Source organism: Panthera pardus, unplaced genomic scaffold (assembly GCF_024362965.1).
Source record: "Panthera pardus isolate Hobbes unplaced genomic scaffold, ASM2436296v1 HiC_scaffold_7, whole genome shotgun sequence".
In the NCBI taxonomy this organism is placed as follows: Eukaryota; Metazoa; Chordata; class Mammalia; order Carnivora; family Felidae; genus Panthera; species Panthera pardus.
This window is the reverse complement of record NW_026527002.1, coordinates 44,770,286-44,786,050: the sequence shown is the minus strand read 5'-3', so window position 1 is coordinate 44,786,050 and position 15,765 is coordinate 44,770,286. Positions and strand designations below refer to the sequence as shown.

Genomic DNA, 15,765 nt, shown 5'->3' with positions numbered 1-15,765 from the left:
TCTTTCCTTTTTTTTTTTTTCATTTCTATACATTTATACCAATAGTAAGAGAGGTTTTCGTGTTTTGACAGAAATATCCAAAAGTGTGAAACAATTTCAATTTGTGCATACACACACACACACACACACACACAATCATGTTTTTGAGATGATAAACGGCTTCAGATAAAAATTCATGTTATATATACATGTGTGTGTGTCTGTATGTGTGTAGGGCATAATTCCGCTGTAGAAGAAACTGCTAATTACAACCTTTCTTTTAGCAACAAAACCCTCTGAACTTTAGTATTGAAACTCCCAGAAACTATACTTTCCAGCCTCTCCTGCTGTTAGCTATAGGGACGTGTTACTAAGTTTTGGTCAATGGGTGACAGAGCCATATTATGAAATGAAACTACATACCTACCATTTTCTCTTGTTCCCCCTTTCCTGTTGATTCAAATTCAATATTGTAATGGTGGGCCAACACTTACCATATAGAGGAGACGTGTCTCAGAGAATGGTAGAATAACAAGACAAAAGGAATTCTGGGTCTAAGACAACCTCCTGGAACAGTTACCCTAATCCACTAGAGCACCTACCAGCTTGGACTTTTACATGAGAAAAACAAATTATGTACTAATTTTTATGCAAACCTAAGTTTTCATTTCTCTGGGATAAATGCCCAAGAGTACAGCTGCTAGGCTATACGGTAGCTGCATGTTTAGTTTTTAAAAGAAACTGCCAAACTGTTTTTAGAAGTGGTTCTATATTATAAATTCCCATCAGGGATGAATGAGTGATCCAGTTTCTTCACATTCTCCCTGACATCTCCCAGTACTATCACTGTTTTTTATTTTAGCCATTCTATACATACTATCCTAACACTTCTAAGAGTGCCTGTAATGGAGTAAGCATTCAAGCAAAGTGCAAGAAATGAATGCATAAACATGTCAAGCACTTAACTATGCACTAGGCACTGTGTTATATGCTATTACATGCACTAAACTTTAAAAGTTGGTCCTATTAGTGTAACATTTAGAATAACAGTAAATTGCAATGACAAAAGTCAAATAAAGAAGTTTGAACAACAGCAAAAGTTTATTTCTTTAACACAACAATCTGAGTCTAAGGGACCAAGAGTTGACATAGTGATACCATGCTACCAAAGACCTAGGTTGATCCCACCTTGTTCTGTCATCCCAGAATGCAGCTTTCATCTCAGGGTCTAAGCTAGCAGCTCCAGCTCCTGCCATTTTAATTTTTTCCAGCCAGAAGGAAGGGGTAAAGGAAAAAAGGCAGGCTTGCAATTTTCCTTTTAAAGTCATGGCCCAAAACTCACATAAACTTCTGCTCCTATCCTGGTAGCCAGAACCTTGAGGCATAGGACTATACTTGGGATATATGGATATATCATCTTTATTTTTATCATAAAAATTTCTATCATAGAAACTTCTTTTACCATAAAATAGGAGGATAATGGATATTGGGGAGACAATTTAACCATCTCTGTCACAATAATTTAATTAAACTCATTAGAAAGACAGAGAAATGGAAAATCAGTAATGTTCCTTAAATTCCCTAAGGTAAGAAGGAGTCAGAATTCAAACCATAGTCTAACCCCACAAAGGTCCTTTACTATGCTATTATGTCCTACTCTCGAGTGCTGTATTTTAGGAAACTATGATACCTTCATGCCATGTAGAAGAAATTAGGTGTACAGCAAATTCTTTTTTACCAGTAAGACCTCAGTCTCCTTAAATGCTAAATTTGTACATTTAGAGTCCATCTTCATGTCTGTTCCTTAGAATCCAATTAAGGGAAGAAAATTATATTTCAGGAATATATACTGGAAAGAGTACCAAAAAGGTGTGGCAATGAAATACTGACAAATACTGGCAAATAAAGTACTTATACAATTTCTAAATCTTGACCTCTCCCATAACTTCTACACACATGTATATTCTTTAAATTAACTAAAACCATGAAAATCAAATAGGCAAACTACCTAAAAAGTGTAATTTAGCAAAAATAGAACAAATTGGATTATAAAATCATTCAAACCAACAACCAGGAGATTTAAAATTAAGCCAAAAACCAACCTGGTTTTAGTCCACTGTACGGTTCATATTCATGTTCCAATGCACAAACAATCATTTTCAAAATTCGATGCACTGCACTGCTATCCAAACGAAAGTCTACAGGACCTATAACAAGGCTTTTGGTAGACTTCTCCTGAACTACTCCCATATCTTCACTTTTCCCTGAAGAAAAGTCTTGTTGATTTGCAGAACCTATAAAAAGCCAAATCTTACATCAATATTTTAAGCAATCAGATATACCAATTTAAATATTACTCTTTTCTTATCTTTTTAGCTTATAGCTTAATGCCTTAAAACCAATTCTTCATTGGCTGAATACATGGAACACTGACCATATATATTTTTCTCCATACTGATGGGACAGTATTACCATCAAAAAAAAAATTGATTCAGATAAAAACTATCCCTGTAATCTATTTAATATTACAAGAAGTGCTATAAAACTCGAACAATCATTCTTAGAAAACTATTCTCTAAAATCTAACTGGCTAATATCCAATAATTCTATACACAATACTATTACGTTGACTGGAAAACATGAGCAAAGGAAGTTGCATTTTACTCTTTTGGAAGTTTCACTGAAAAATAGATTGTTTACAATTACATGTTCACAAGGTACTGTGAGAGTTGTATAGTTGACCATGGAAGTGATCTAGAGGTACTACCTGCTTTAAACTTTTTCCAGAATAAAATTATTATGGCCATGATTCATAGTGCAGAACCCAAGTTCTTCAATCCCTTATCTCCCCATATATTGAGGAGGAACCAGAGGCTATCTTCTAAGAAAAATCTTGGCTCTACCTACAAGTATTTCTCCTTAACATGCACACTCCTTATACTAGAGATTCAGTTTTAATACATAAACCATCTGTTATAAGTGACAACATATGGTAATTTATAAATCTTTTTTTATTTTTTTTTAATGTTTATTTTTGAGAGAGCGAGAGAGAGAAAGAGCACAAGCGGGGGAGGGGCAAAGAGAGAAGGAGATACAGAATCCAAAGGAGCCTCCAGGCTCTGAGCTGTGATGCTGACACAGATCCTGATGCAGGGCTCCAACCCATAAGCCATGAGATCACGACCTGAGCCAAAGCCAGACGCTTAACCACCAGCCACCCAGTAATTTATAATTCTTAAGCCATTCTTAGTTTATTCAAACAAAAATAGGAAAGTAAGGCTTCCCAGCACTAATACCTTTAGAATCTAGAAAGGCCCTATTAAACACAAAAGTTATGTATCTACGCCTTCCAATAACTTTTTCAAGAATACATTTCTGTAATTTTAAACAAAGGAGTTCAGTTCAATCTTTAGTCTCAGTGCCACAGACAAAAAAAGAAAAAATTATTCATATATTAAGGTGGACCACACACAGACTTAACTAAATCAAATAAAACATACAAAGTTAATCTTACACATGATACACATATATAATATATATATACATAATAAAAATATAAATACATATAGACAAATAATACTGAGTCACATTAGAAATTAGGTAGAAGGGCACCAGGATGGCTCAATCAGTTGAACATCCAATTCAGCTAAGATCATGATCTCACACATTAATGGATTCAAGCCCCACATCAGGCTTTGCGCTGACAGCTCAGAGCCTGTTTCAGATTCTGTCTCTCTCTCTGCTCCTCCCCCATTAGCACTCTCAAAGTTAAATATTAAAAAATTTTTTTTTAATTAGGAATAAATAACATGCCATTCACATAAAGAATCACTGCCTTCCAGAGCTAAGCCAGGCTTAGCTGTTAGGAAGGGTAACTTGAAGACAACAAAAAAAATTTTGGTTATAAATCACAATATACAAAATCACAGAAAATGTTCTGCGTTGAGTTCCATAAGGGCTATCAGGCTTCCTAAATGAACTTAATATTATCAGAAGACCCTTTTTTTTGGTCATCAAATTGTCTCTAAAGTAATAAAAGCCCATAAGCATCTATTTTTTTTCCAGGTAATACAACTTGATTCCAAGGCAGTTTAAATTTAGATGCCAGTGGCTTGTCTGAAATGTAAAACTGCAACAGGCTTTTTGCTAAATCTTTTCAGCAAAGTATTTACTGAACCCACACTCAATATGTTTGGGTCAATCCAGCCCCCTGAATGTTTGGCTACTCTTATTAAGAGTCAACACAACATCCACGTAGCCCAATGAAAAGAAAGGATTTACCAGTCTCCCTGGGACAGCTAGAAGCAACAGCATCTACACTGCCCCTATCTTCCTATATTTACTTTTATACCTACTGATAGAAAACCATTCTTCTTCCTATTCTGCAAGCTATCAAAACAACTCCACCAAGCATTTGTACTGTCAATGCACACACATTGTCCTCTTTCACTAGAGATTCACCTACTTTCTTCACCCACTGCTTCTCATTTAAGTTTGCTTGTAACTTCTACCTTAGGAGTCTTTTTTTTTCTTTAAGGAAAAAAGAGTCTGTTTTAGCTCTACTCTATGAGCTAGAAAATTAATCCCTACCCAACATAATGCAGGAATCAAGAATCCTTCTATTCCAGCATTCCTTTCAATTAATACCAACACTGTCCCAAGACATCCAGATTCAAATAGGCAATGAACCATGATGCCTCTCTCTCATCCTTTCCCTCAATCCAGTAATAACGGAAGTATTTCAATTTTACAGTTCTCTAAAATTTTCCTTTTGTAGGTTACATTTTCATCTATCTTTTATTTTAGGTCCATAAAAACATGTGCAATAACTTCCTAAGTTAAAAAAAAAAAAACTAGAAAGGCACTAGTCCTAGTAACAAATATTCAAACAGTTATATGAAGAAATATTTCAATTTAGTTTATAAAACACTGAGTGCTTTCAGGCAGCATAACAAAAAACTGTCAGAAGATGCTTATCAGTATCAAGCAGTAGCACAGGAAACTTATTAACTGAATTTTTATTTATATGCCATTTCATAATGTGGGTAAAGTACTAACTGCTACATCATTTATCACAACAAAAATAAATGTAAGTTTTTTGGTACTGCATACTAGTTTCTTGCATTAATTAGAATACTATCATGAATTTAAACACACCAATCAAATCTAGCTTCAAAATTTCAGAATTCACTACAAACGTTGTGAAATTATTGGTTTAATATGCATTTAGATACTTAGATTAAATTTAGGGTACTTTTTTGATAATTTGGACTATACAAACAAATAAATGTCAACTGACACCAAACCAAGCATTTAGGTAAAATATTTATTTAAACTGTTTAATATTAACCTCTTGTGAGAATTCAAAATACTTTTCTTAGGTTCACTCTACAAATTTCTTGCTTCAAGTAATCAAAGAAAGAAGAAAATCTGAACACAGTAGTTATGAATGCAGGCTGTACAGTCTGACTGGCTGGGTTCAAATCCCACAGAATAGGTGTATAATCTTGACCAAGTTACTTAACTTATCTAGGACTGGCTGTTTTCATCACTTGTAAAATGAAGATAAGGTTATCTACCTTTAGGGTTATTATGAGGACTAAATAAGTTAATACACGTGAAACACTCAAAATAGCACCTTCCATTTAAAACCATTTAATAAATATTCATTACTATTATCACCATCATCACCACCACTGTATTATAAATGAATATAAAACCACAATGAGAAACAAACATAAACACAGTTACCTAAAAGCAGGCAAGGAATAAACAAATTATTTGAATAAATGAATACATTTTTCAAGTACATGTGACATTCACAAATTAACAGTGAAATTTTATCAAAAAACATCCCTGTTTGCATAACTGAGAAAGTAGATGTGTAGTAGGAGACCAAAAACAAGAAGTAATTACCACAAATCTCACAACAGCAGTTTCCTCTGCTGAGGCAGGGAGGAGAATGTGATAAAAAAAAAAAAAAAAAAAGAAAGAAAAGAAAAAGAAAAAAGAACATACAGAATGCATATTGGATACGGACACTGTCCTACTTCCTGGCTTGGTGTGGGGAATACACAGGGGTTTCCTTTATAATTCTTTGCTATTCTGTACATAAATGTATGTTTGTATGTTATGATCTAATAGTTTGTTTTTAAAAAGTTAAGGACTAAGGGACGCCCAAGTGGCTCAGGCAGTTAAGTGACCAACTCTTGATTTTGGCTCAAGTCATGATCCCACGGTTCATGAGTTTGAGCCCCACATCGGGCTCTGCGCTATCAGCACAGAGCCTGTTTCAGATTGTCTCCCTCTCTCTCTGCCTCTCCCCCATTAGCACTCTCTCTCTCTCTCAAAAATAACATTAAAAAAATTTTTGTTCAGGGAGCCTGGGTGGCTCAGTCGGTTGAGCGTCTGACTTCAGCTCAAGTCATGATCTCACGGCTAGTGAGTTCAAGCCCTGCGTTGGGCTCTGTGCTGACAGCTCAGAGCCTGGAGCCTGCTTTGGATTCTGTGTCTCCCTCTCTCTCTGCCCCTAACCCACTCACATTCTGTCTCTGTCTCTCTCAAAAATAAACATTAAAAAAAATTTTTTTTAATTTAAAAAAATTTTTGTTTTAATTAGGTATAAATAGCATGCCATTCTCATAAAAAACCACTGCCTCCCAGAGCTAAACCAGGTAAACCTCTCTCTGTCTCCCTCTCTAACCCTTCCCTGATTTCTCTCTCTCTCAAAAATAAATAAAAAGTTAAGGACTCAGATATTTATAACATTGTATATACTACTCATGGAAATGGAAAATATGAAAAGTTTAACAGTTAAAAAACTACCAGTTTCTCACACAGACCATATATAAGCACTGTAGCAAATATAAACTGTTTCCACAGTATATGTACAAATAAAATTTTCAGTGCTCAGTTTCCTTCCTTGAAGGACAGCTACTTGATACTCCACCTAACAAGATACCTGATCAACAACACATGCATAAGACTCCATTCTAAGCCAGCAGAAACCTACCATTTTACATTTGGTAAATCCAACACTATAGCAATTTATAAAGTTCTTAGAACACAGACTTCTGAGATGCCCTTTCCTATACACAATTGGCTACTGAACATCTTAGCCTCAATGTCCACAGGTAACTCAAAACACATCTTTACCAAAGCACCTGGTGGCTCAGTCGATTGGGCATCCAACTTTGGCTCAGGTCATGATCTCACAGTTCCTGAGTTCAAGCCCCACGTGGGGCTTGCACTTGTCTGCACAGAGCCCACTGCAGGTCCTCTGTCCCCCTCTCTCTGCTCCTTCCCAACTTGTGCTCTCTCAAAAATAAATAAAACATTAAAAGAAAAAAAACCCTTTTTTTTCCTACAAAAATCCTTTCTTGTTTCTATCTCCCTTAGTGGCTATCCTACCCTCCGAGATCAAAATCAGATACACAATACAAATTTATCTTTAAATAAAGCAATGCAAAGGCAGTGAGTGAAGGTTTTATGCACAGAATTAAATCAATCTGAAACAGTGAGAAGCAGGAAGCCAGTAAAAAAGCGATTAAAATCTAAAGAAAACAGCATATTGGATGAGAGTGGTAACAGTGGAGTTTACAAGAAGTAAATGAAGATAGATTTTTGTAGATGAATGTTGACAAAATGTGTTGATGAACTGGATGCTAGGAAAGGAGGAGTGTGTCATGAGGATCCCTAGGTTTCTGGCTTGAGGTACCAGAAGATAGAACAATGTTCCAAGATTGAAACTAAAAGAGAAGCAGTAGGTGGTCATAGGGATTTTAATAATTCCATTTGAACGTATTCACTTTTGAAGTATTTGTGAGACACATAAAGAAGTAAAAATGCCACGTATGCATTGGATATTTAATTCTAAACTGAAAGAAGTTTAAACTAAAATTACAAATATGTGCATGAACATATAAAAGGTACTTGGATCCATGGAAAAGAATAAAATAACTTCAGGAAAGAGTTTAGGGAAAAAAGTAAATCCAAGGTTTATCAATGAGAACAACATTTAGAAATCCCTTACAAAAAGAGGAAGCAGAAAATTACTGCTCTTTCCTTACGTTTCCATCTAACAAAACTTCAAGATCCTTCAAGATCAACTTCTCTGTGAAGTCTTGAACCCCACACATAAAAATAGTCACTTTCTGACCTAGACCTCTCTTAGCTCTCCATTTATACTACTGTTCTTAACGTGCTGTATACTATAATCGCTTAAGTTCATAAACACCACCTATTGGTTTCTTGAGAAACGCTTTGGTCTTCTTAGCATTCACTATATCTAACTCATCACCTAACATACAGAATCAATTATTAACATATGAAAAATTACAAAAAAATGAACGTATTTTCGCTAAGCTTTCAATATGAAAATAGAATAAGCACAATATAGTATATTGACAAGCTCATAAAATATCAGTTAAACTTTTAAAAACATCATTTGCTAATAAAAATAAAACATATAATAAAATACTATGTATCCATAGTCTCCAGAAGCATTTATTTCTACTACTCTGCTTGAAATAACAGTTTTTTTAAATAACAAGATCTACATAACCTTCAAAATGTATTTAATACCTAAAAGGAAATGTTTATGCTTTCGGACAACTTAATACAATATGAAATTTGATGTATCAAAATTTTGGTACTTGGTACATAATAGAACTAAATCTAGTTGGTTATATAAATTTAGTTGGTTATATATAAGAAAGGATTAAAAATCTAAGGGTCTAAGCAAATTCTAACATGATATTAAAATTACACCATTCCCCAAAGTAACAGAAGGTAAATCTGATGTAATAGATGACAACCAGTCAAGGACCAACTGATTCTGAAGAGTCTTTTGTTTCTCTTGTTCAAAGAAAAGCAAATGTAAAGGAAAGAAACTAGTACCTTTGCCACTGATGTTCTCCATTGTATACAGGTAATCCATGTAAAAAGCCCCAAACCTTTGCATTCCAGCTATCTCAGTGTATGTCTCCTGCCAACAAAGAAAAGCAAATAGAACACACATTGTATAGAAGTTGAGTTTAAAACCTAATAGGTCAAGAATCAGACACACATCCTTACACAGAATGTGTATCAAATCAAAGAATTACCAAAACAACAGAGGCTAGCCAAAGGATTCACTTCTAAGAAAGGTAATGTTAACTCTACAACAGGACATCCATAATTCTACTAGACCTTTTGAACACTTTATCAATGTCTGGTTAATGAACACCTGTAATGGAATAGGATAGTATACCCTTGACCTTTATCAACATCACAAAACTGTCTAATAATATATATACCCTCAAATATATTTAATCCTTAAATAATCCAGTACACTTAAATGAAACTTAAATACTAAAGATATACTAAAATATGTATAATGTATGTAAGTATGCAGATTAAAATTAAATTCTTTATAAAAGTAAACATAGCAAAAAGAGTTAAAATATATTTTATTTATTCTATTATATTAACCTTCAGGTAACCTTTTTTTGAATGTTTAAATTTATTCCATAGAAGTACACGGATTTTATATGAAAAATTCAAATAACACTAAGATACATACATAGTAAAATGTGAAATTCTTCATCTCTTCCCATTTATCCCCTACACAGAGGAACTAAAATTAGAAGACAACGCTACAAGTTTCCTCCATGACTATCTTAACTTTAGAGAATGGATAAACCAACTAACTGGCTACATACTATATATAAGTAGAGATCTTTGTGCACTCTTTAAACTTTTCTAGATGTAGAAACTGGACAAAAATACTCTAAATGTTTCAATGAACAACCATCATTTAGAATATATTACTTGAGAAGAAAAATGGCAATCGCAACTATTCACACAAAGCATCCGCCCTAACAGAGCCTAGAAACTGGCTCAACTATATATTCTCTAACCTTATGATGGGCTGCATCCAAGATGAATTCTGCACGAGTACCATTATTTTCTGGACTTCGGTAATCAAACAATGAGTTTGTGAGGTATGTCAAACCTTTCACACTCAAATTTTCACCACAAATGAAGAAACAGGCTTCCTGAAAATAAATACAAAAATTTCTTAACAGGAGGAAAAATCATTGAACTGCTAAAGAAAATAAAACCTTGGTTTTATAATACCCATTTAGTAGTCACTACAACTTGAAGTCCTATAAAAAGACAAGGAACGTTGTCTCCATTTTTCACTGCCTATATTGGCAAAGAACATTTTAACAAACCAAAAAGGAACTCCAAGTGGCTGCCATAAACAAGAAAGAAGAAACATTTATGAATTGAAAAGTATTTGGAACTACTGTCCAGGTGTTAAGTGCTACCAACTTTCTAAATTCCCCTGAGCTCTATAATTTCTTATAGGGGAAAACAGTAAAGTTCCTCTCTTAAGCCAAAGATATATGTAGTCTAACAGATTTTTTGGTATGGTTAAACACTTCAATAAGCACTTCATTATCCCTGTCTTTTATCCAAAAAGAAGAAGGAGGAGGAGGAGGGAGGAAAGGGAGAATTTGACTTACAGTTTCACTTCTATTCATATTCTCTTCAAAATCTTTAACACCCATAATTCCTTTAAGGCACATGGCTCTGCAACCAACAAAACCAATCTGGCAATCAAAAAAAGGCTCTCCCATCATAAGGGCCTATAAGAGAGAAGGAAACATTAGAACCAAGAATTTGAATTTCATAAAAATGTTATATATAGGCTTTTCTTGTAAAACTTCTAAATTAGGAAAAACAACTTCTTTAGGATTATGGCCTTTGCAAATTTATTCTCCTCAGATCATAACCCTATTAAATTAAGAAATATCTTACTTGTCTCTGTATCCTCAAATCTTTGTATCCTCAATGACTGGCACCTTACGAACATTAATCTACAAATATATATGAGCTCACACAAGTTAAATGAAGAAAATGAAAGGATAAATTAACATTCCATATTACAATAAAATCTTTGTTAAATATTTCAACCAATACTACTGATGACTAAAATAGAATTATAAAACCATAAATGTACTTTAAACATACCACTTATGATAAAAGCTTGCATTTATTAAACATTAAAGGCCATTCAAAAAGTTTTAAAAATATATGTTCAATGTTGAAAGATTACCTCAACTGTAGTTCCTTCTTGTTCCCAACACAATACTTCTTTAGATTTAACTTTCTGAGGGCTATAATAACTACTCTCAGCTTGCATTTCAGTGAGCTAAGAAACAATGTAAGAATATTAAGTAAAATTAGTATTAGGAAAGCAATAAACTGTCATTATTATGATGAATTGATGGAAACAGGGCCAATTTTAAGATTCAGGAAATTTAATTATTAAGCAGGAAAACAGGTGCAACAAAAACAGCTGTGACAGATTATCCATGGTATAAAGGTTGAAAATGCGAGTCTAAACTCACATAGAGAATTTAATGCCATCTTATTTTATTTAACTTCTTTGTTTTAACAATACTGCTTGAAAAGGTAAAGTTGTGTATAAGTCCCATAGTTATATAACTATTCATACATTCTGCGAAAAATTTTATGTATTTTAACCTCAATTCAATATACATTCAACTAGGTTTAGTTCAATCATTTACAAAATTTCTCCCAAAGTTTCCATCAAAAAGAAAATTATGAACAGACACAAAGAGATTCAACAAAACTTATTCTAATTCTGTGAGGGAAGTAGGTTCGTGGGTGTTTACTTTCAACGTTTGTGTCTCATAGAATGTCTCAGACTCATTCAGTGATGCAAACACTTAATGGGTGACAGCTGGATAACAAGTACTAATCAAGATGCTGCCAAAACAACAACTCTTGCACCCCTGAAGCTTACAACACATTACTTGTATGTATCCAAAAACGAGATAAATTATCTTCCAAAGGTACTTTTCTGAATGCAGTATAGTATCCTGGTTTGGATCATGTTACAGAAAACAACTTTATAAAATGCGACTAAACTCTGGAATTTAACAGTAATGCCCCAGTGCTGGCTTCCTAGTTTTGACAAATGTACTATGATAGCATAAGATGTTAATAGGGAAACTGAGTAATGAGTATATGTGAACTCTCTGTATTTTGCAAGTTTTCTGTAAATATAAAACTGTTCTAAAATAAAGGGGTTTTTTTTAATTTTTTTTTTTAATGTTTACTTATTTTTGAGAAAGAGAGACATAACATGTGCGAGGAAGGGGCAGAGAGAGAGGGAGAGACAGAATCTGAAGCAGGCTCCAGGCTCTGAGCTGTCAGCACAGAGCCAAACGCGGGGCTTGAACTCACAAACCGAGATCATGACCTGAGCTGAAGTCGGACACTTAACTGACTGAGCCACCCAGGTGCCCCTAAAGTTTTTATTTTTTTAAAGGTATTCTGCCATGTTTGCTAATGAGACCCTTCCTTAAACTCCTATGCAGTGGATGGATTTTTCAAACGGGGGCACCTCAGTTAAGCGCCCAACTTCAGTTCAGGTCATCATCTCGCAGTTTATGAGTTTGAGCCCCGCGACGGGCTCTGTGCTGACAGGCCCAGCCTGGAGCCTGCTTCAGATTCTGTGTCTCCCTCTCTCTCTGCCCCTACCTGGCTCGAGCTCATGCACGCACTTGCTTGCTCTCTCTCTCTCTCTCTCTCTCTCTCAAAAACATACATTAAAAAAAATAAGTTACAAAAACAATATTTAACTTTGGTCAAATAGAACTTACTAAACCAAAAAGTTATTTTAAGCATGATAACTTCTTTATACTTAAAATCAACTACTTATTCTCATTTCTTAATAGCAAAGAGTTTATTACATATGAGCCCTTATTTCTTAGACGCTTCTAGAACTAGTATATACAATGTCGTTATTTTAAAGTACAATTCTATGAAATACTCAAGTAAAGTCAGTATTTTAAACTTGATCACCCTTCAGCTGTCTACAATTATTGTAGAGAAAAAGCAATTAATTGATTAAAAGGACTCAAACATTACAAGAACAATTTTCAATGTGATTTTTAAAACGCTACATTTAATTTGGCATGATTTTTGTTGGATTCGTATCAACTGTTCAGAATGCTAATGTAGAAACACGACCTTATTTTCTGACCAAAATATGAACCACAAATTAATTCCATGCATTCTTTAAGTCCAAGCTGAACAATGAACTCTAATGTTTTCCTCCTAAATATCAACGGATTTCCCTTAGAGAAACCTTAGAGACATAAATGTTCGAAAAAAATTTTAAATGTATTAACTAATGACAAGTACTGCCCCAAAAGTCTATAAAAGTTTTGTATATAAATACAAACTATTCTGACTCAGTTTAATACAATTCTTCCTATCAATGAAGAGAAATATACCAGAATAATTTCAAATTTAAAAGTAAATAAACAAAACTCACCAGAAAAGATAGAACTTTTGCTAGCAATCCCTAACTTCCCTCACAAACTTAGATTAAAAGTAACTTTTTTATCATCTAAAACTGGCAATATACATATACTTTCACAAATATGTGGAATTTAAAAACGAAAACAAATGGGGCACCTGGGTGGCTCAGTTGGCTAAGCACCTGACTTGGGCTCAGGTCATGATCTCACAGTTCATGAGTTCAAGCCCCAGGTCGGACTGTATGCTGACAGTTCAGAGCCTGGAGCCTGTTTCGGATTCTGTGTCTCCCTCTCTCTCTCTGCTTCTCCCCTGCTCATGCTGCTCTGTATCTCCCTCAAAAATAAATAAACATTAAAAAAATTATTTTAAACCAAGACAAATGAACAAACAATAAGAAGAATCAGACCATAAATATAGAGAACTGACAGTTGTCAGAGGGGAGGGGCTTGGCGGGGGGAGGCGATGAGCAAAATGGATGGAGGAGATTGAAATATACAGGGTTCTGGTTACAGAACGAATTAAGTCAAGGGAATATAAAAGGCACACCATAGGGAATATAGTCAATGATACTGTAATAGCATTGCATGGTGATATTTGGTAGCTAGACTTGTGGTGAGCATACCATAATGTATACAGATGTGTAGAGAGATGTGGAATCATTTCATTGTACACCTCAAACTAATGTAACATTGTGTTTCAACTATACTCAAAAAACAATTATACCACTAAAAACTATAATGTAAGTTCTCTAAATAGTTCATTCATGCTGCTGTTACTAAGATATGTTTATGTATCTTTTAGAACTTAAGCTTGAATATTTATACTTACAAATAATGCAATTACAGTTGTTGCCAAAAACATCTATTAAAAGCAGAGATGATCATATAATAAAAAATTTTTAATAAACTAAAAAAATAAAACTGACAATATATGTAATAATTGCTGGCAACAGTGGCTTTATTATATATTTTAAAGATTTTATTGTTTTATTTTTAATTTTACAGACTGATGCATAGTCCCTTTCAAAGCTGTATCAGTGAATTTTAATTGTGAAATTAATTAAAAAAATGTGTTCCCTAGAAGAATTCAGAAAAAAATGATGTCAAAATAGCACAGCTATTTTACCATTTTTGCCCCAAATTTTATTACCAAAAAAAAATCTTTTAAACCAATTAAGCTCAAATTTTGTTAAAACTCACTTTCTACATTTTTCAGGGTTTGTCATATTAGAAAATACTTAATGCTTTTAATTAGAAAAGTCTTTAAAGACTGTTTACTTTAAAATATTTTTATCTAGGGGCACCTGGGTGGTTCAGTCAGTTGAGCGTCCGACTTCGGCTCAGGTCATGATCTCTCAGTTCACGAGTTTGAGCCCCATGTTGGGCTCTGTGCTGACAGCTCAGAGCCTGGAGCCTGCTTCAGATTCTGTGTCTCCCTCTCTCTCTGCCCTTACCCCACTCGTACTCTCTTTTTCTCTCTCTCTCTCAAAAATAAATTTAAAAAAAAAACATTTAAAAAAATTTTTTTAATTAAAAAAATTAAATATTTTTATCTACCATCTGCTGTAGTTATAAATTGCATAGCAAGATACTTCAGTAGTTAAACAACAAGTCAAATTAAAAACACCATGAAGCAAAAACTTGATTTTTTTTTCTGTGCAACACTTCCAGTATCTAACAAGTTCCCTGGAATACAACGTCACAGGTTGAACACAGGTGTTTACCTCCTTCAGAAAAATGCCTCCACAATAAACCAACAAAGACAAATAAAACTGAAGAAGTATAATCTAAAAAGGAATCCCAAAATTTTGGAAGATGGAAAGCAGACGAGGAGATACGTAGGATGGATAAATTTATTTACTTGTTGAATATATACCAGGCAATTTCCAAGAGCTGGAGATACCTTTTTAAAGTAGCCTTTTTTAAAAACTACCACTTGCTGAGTTTAGTATACTACCAAAATAGAATATCCACAATCTTCTGAAAAGGCTATTATTCTTTCACTCACTGATAAACATTTGGGTTGTTTCAACTATTTTTCTAGGATTTTTGTTTTATTTTAAGTAATCTCTATACCCAATGTCGGGCTCAAACCCACAACTCCAAACTCAAGAGCCGCATGCTCTCCCAACCAAGCGAGCCAGGGACCTCAGGTTGGTTCAACCTTTTGCCCATTGTGAATAATGTTTTCATGAACATTCATGTATGTCTATTTGTTTGAGTACAGTTTTGACTATATACCTAGGAATGGAATTGCTGAGTCATATAATTCTATGTTTAACTTTTTGAGGAACCACCAAACTATTTTCCACAGCAACTATACCATTTTACATTCCCACCAGTGTTCCCATTTGCTTTCAGCCAGCTCCAACTAAGATTCTGCCAGTGTCAAATCACTGCTCTATTCAAGATCACCAACAATTCCCACAATGCCAAATCTAAT

At 34.1% G+C, this 15,765-nt stretch overlaps 1 protein-coding gene across 9 annotated transcripts in view; it reads right to left on the bottom strand.

Moving 5' to 3' along the window:
- VPS13B (vacuolar protein sorting 13 homolog B) overlaps positions 1-15,765 on the bottom strand; it is an 801,572-nt gene that overhangs the window by 689,931 nt on the left and 95,876 nt on the right. For all 9 annotated transcript variants that reach the window (XR_002085466.2, XM_019468015.2, XM_019468016.2 and 6 more), the window contains 5 exons: positions 11,084-11,179; positions 10,491-10,613; positions 9,879-10,016; positions 8,878-8,965; positions 2,082-2,273 (listed from right to left, as the gene is read on the bottom strand). Coding sequence is in view for 8 of the 9 variants with exons in the window: in XM_019468015.2 (XP_019323560.2) it covers positions 2,082-2,273; positions 8,878-8,965; positions 9,879-10,016; positions 10,491-10,613; positions 11,084-11,179 (637 nt within the window). In the remaining variant the exon portion in view is untranslated. The remainder of the gene's footprint in view (positions 1-2,081; positions 2,274-8,877; positions 8,966-9,878; positions 10,017-10,490; positions 10,614-11,083; positions 11,180-15,765) is intronic.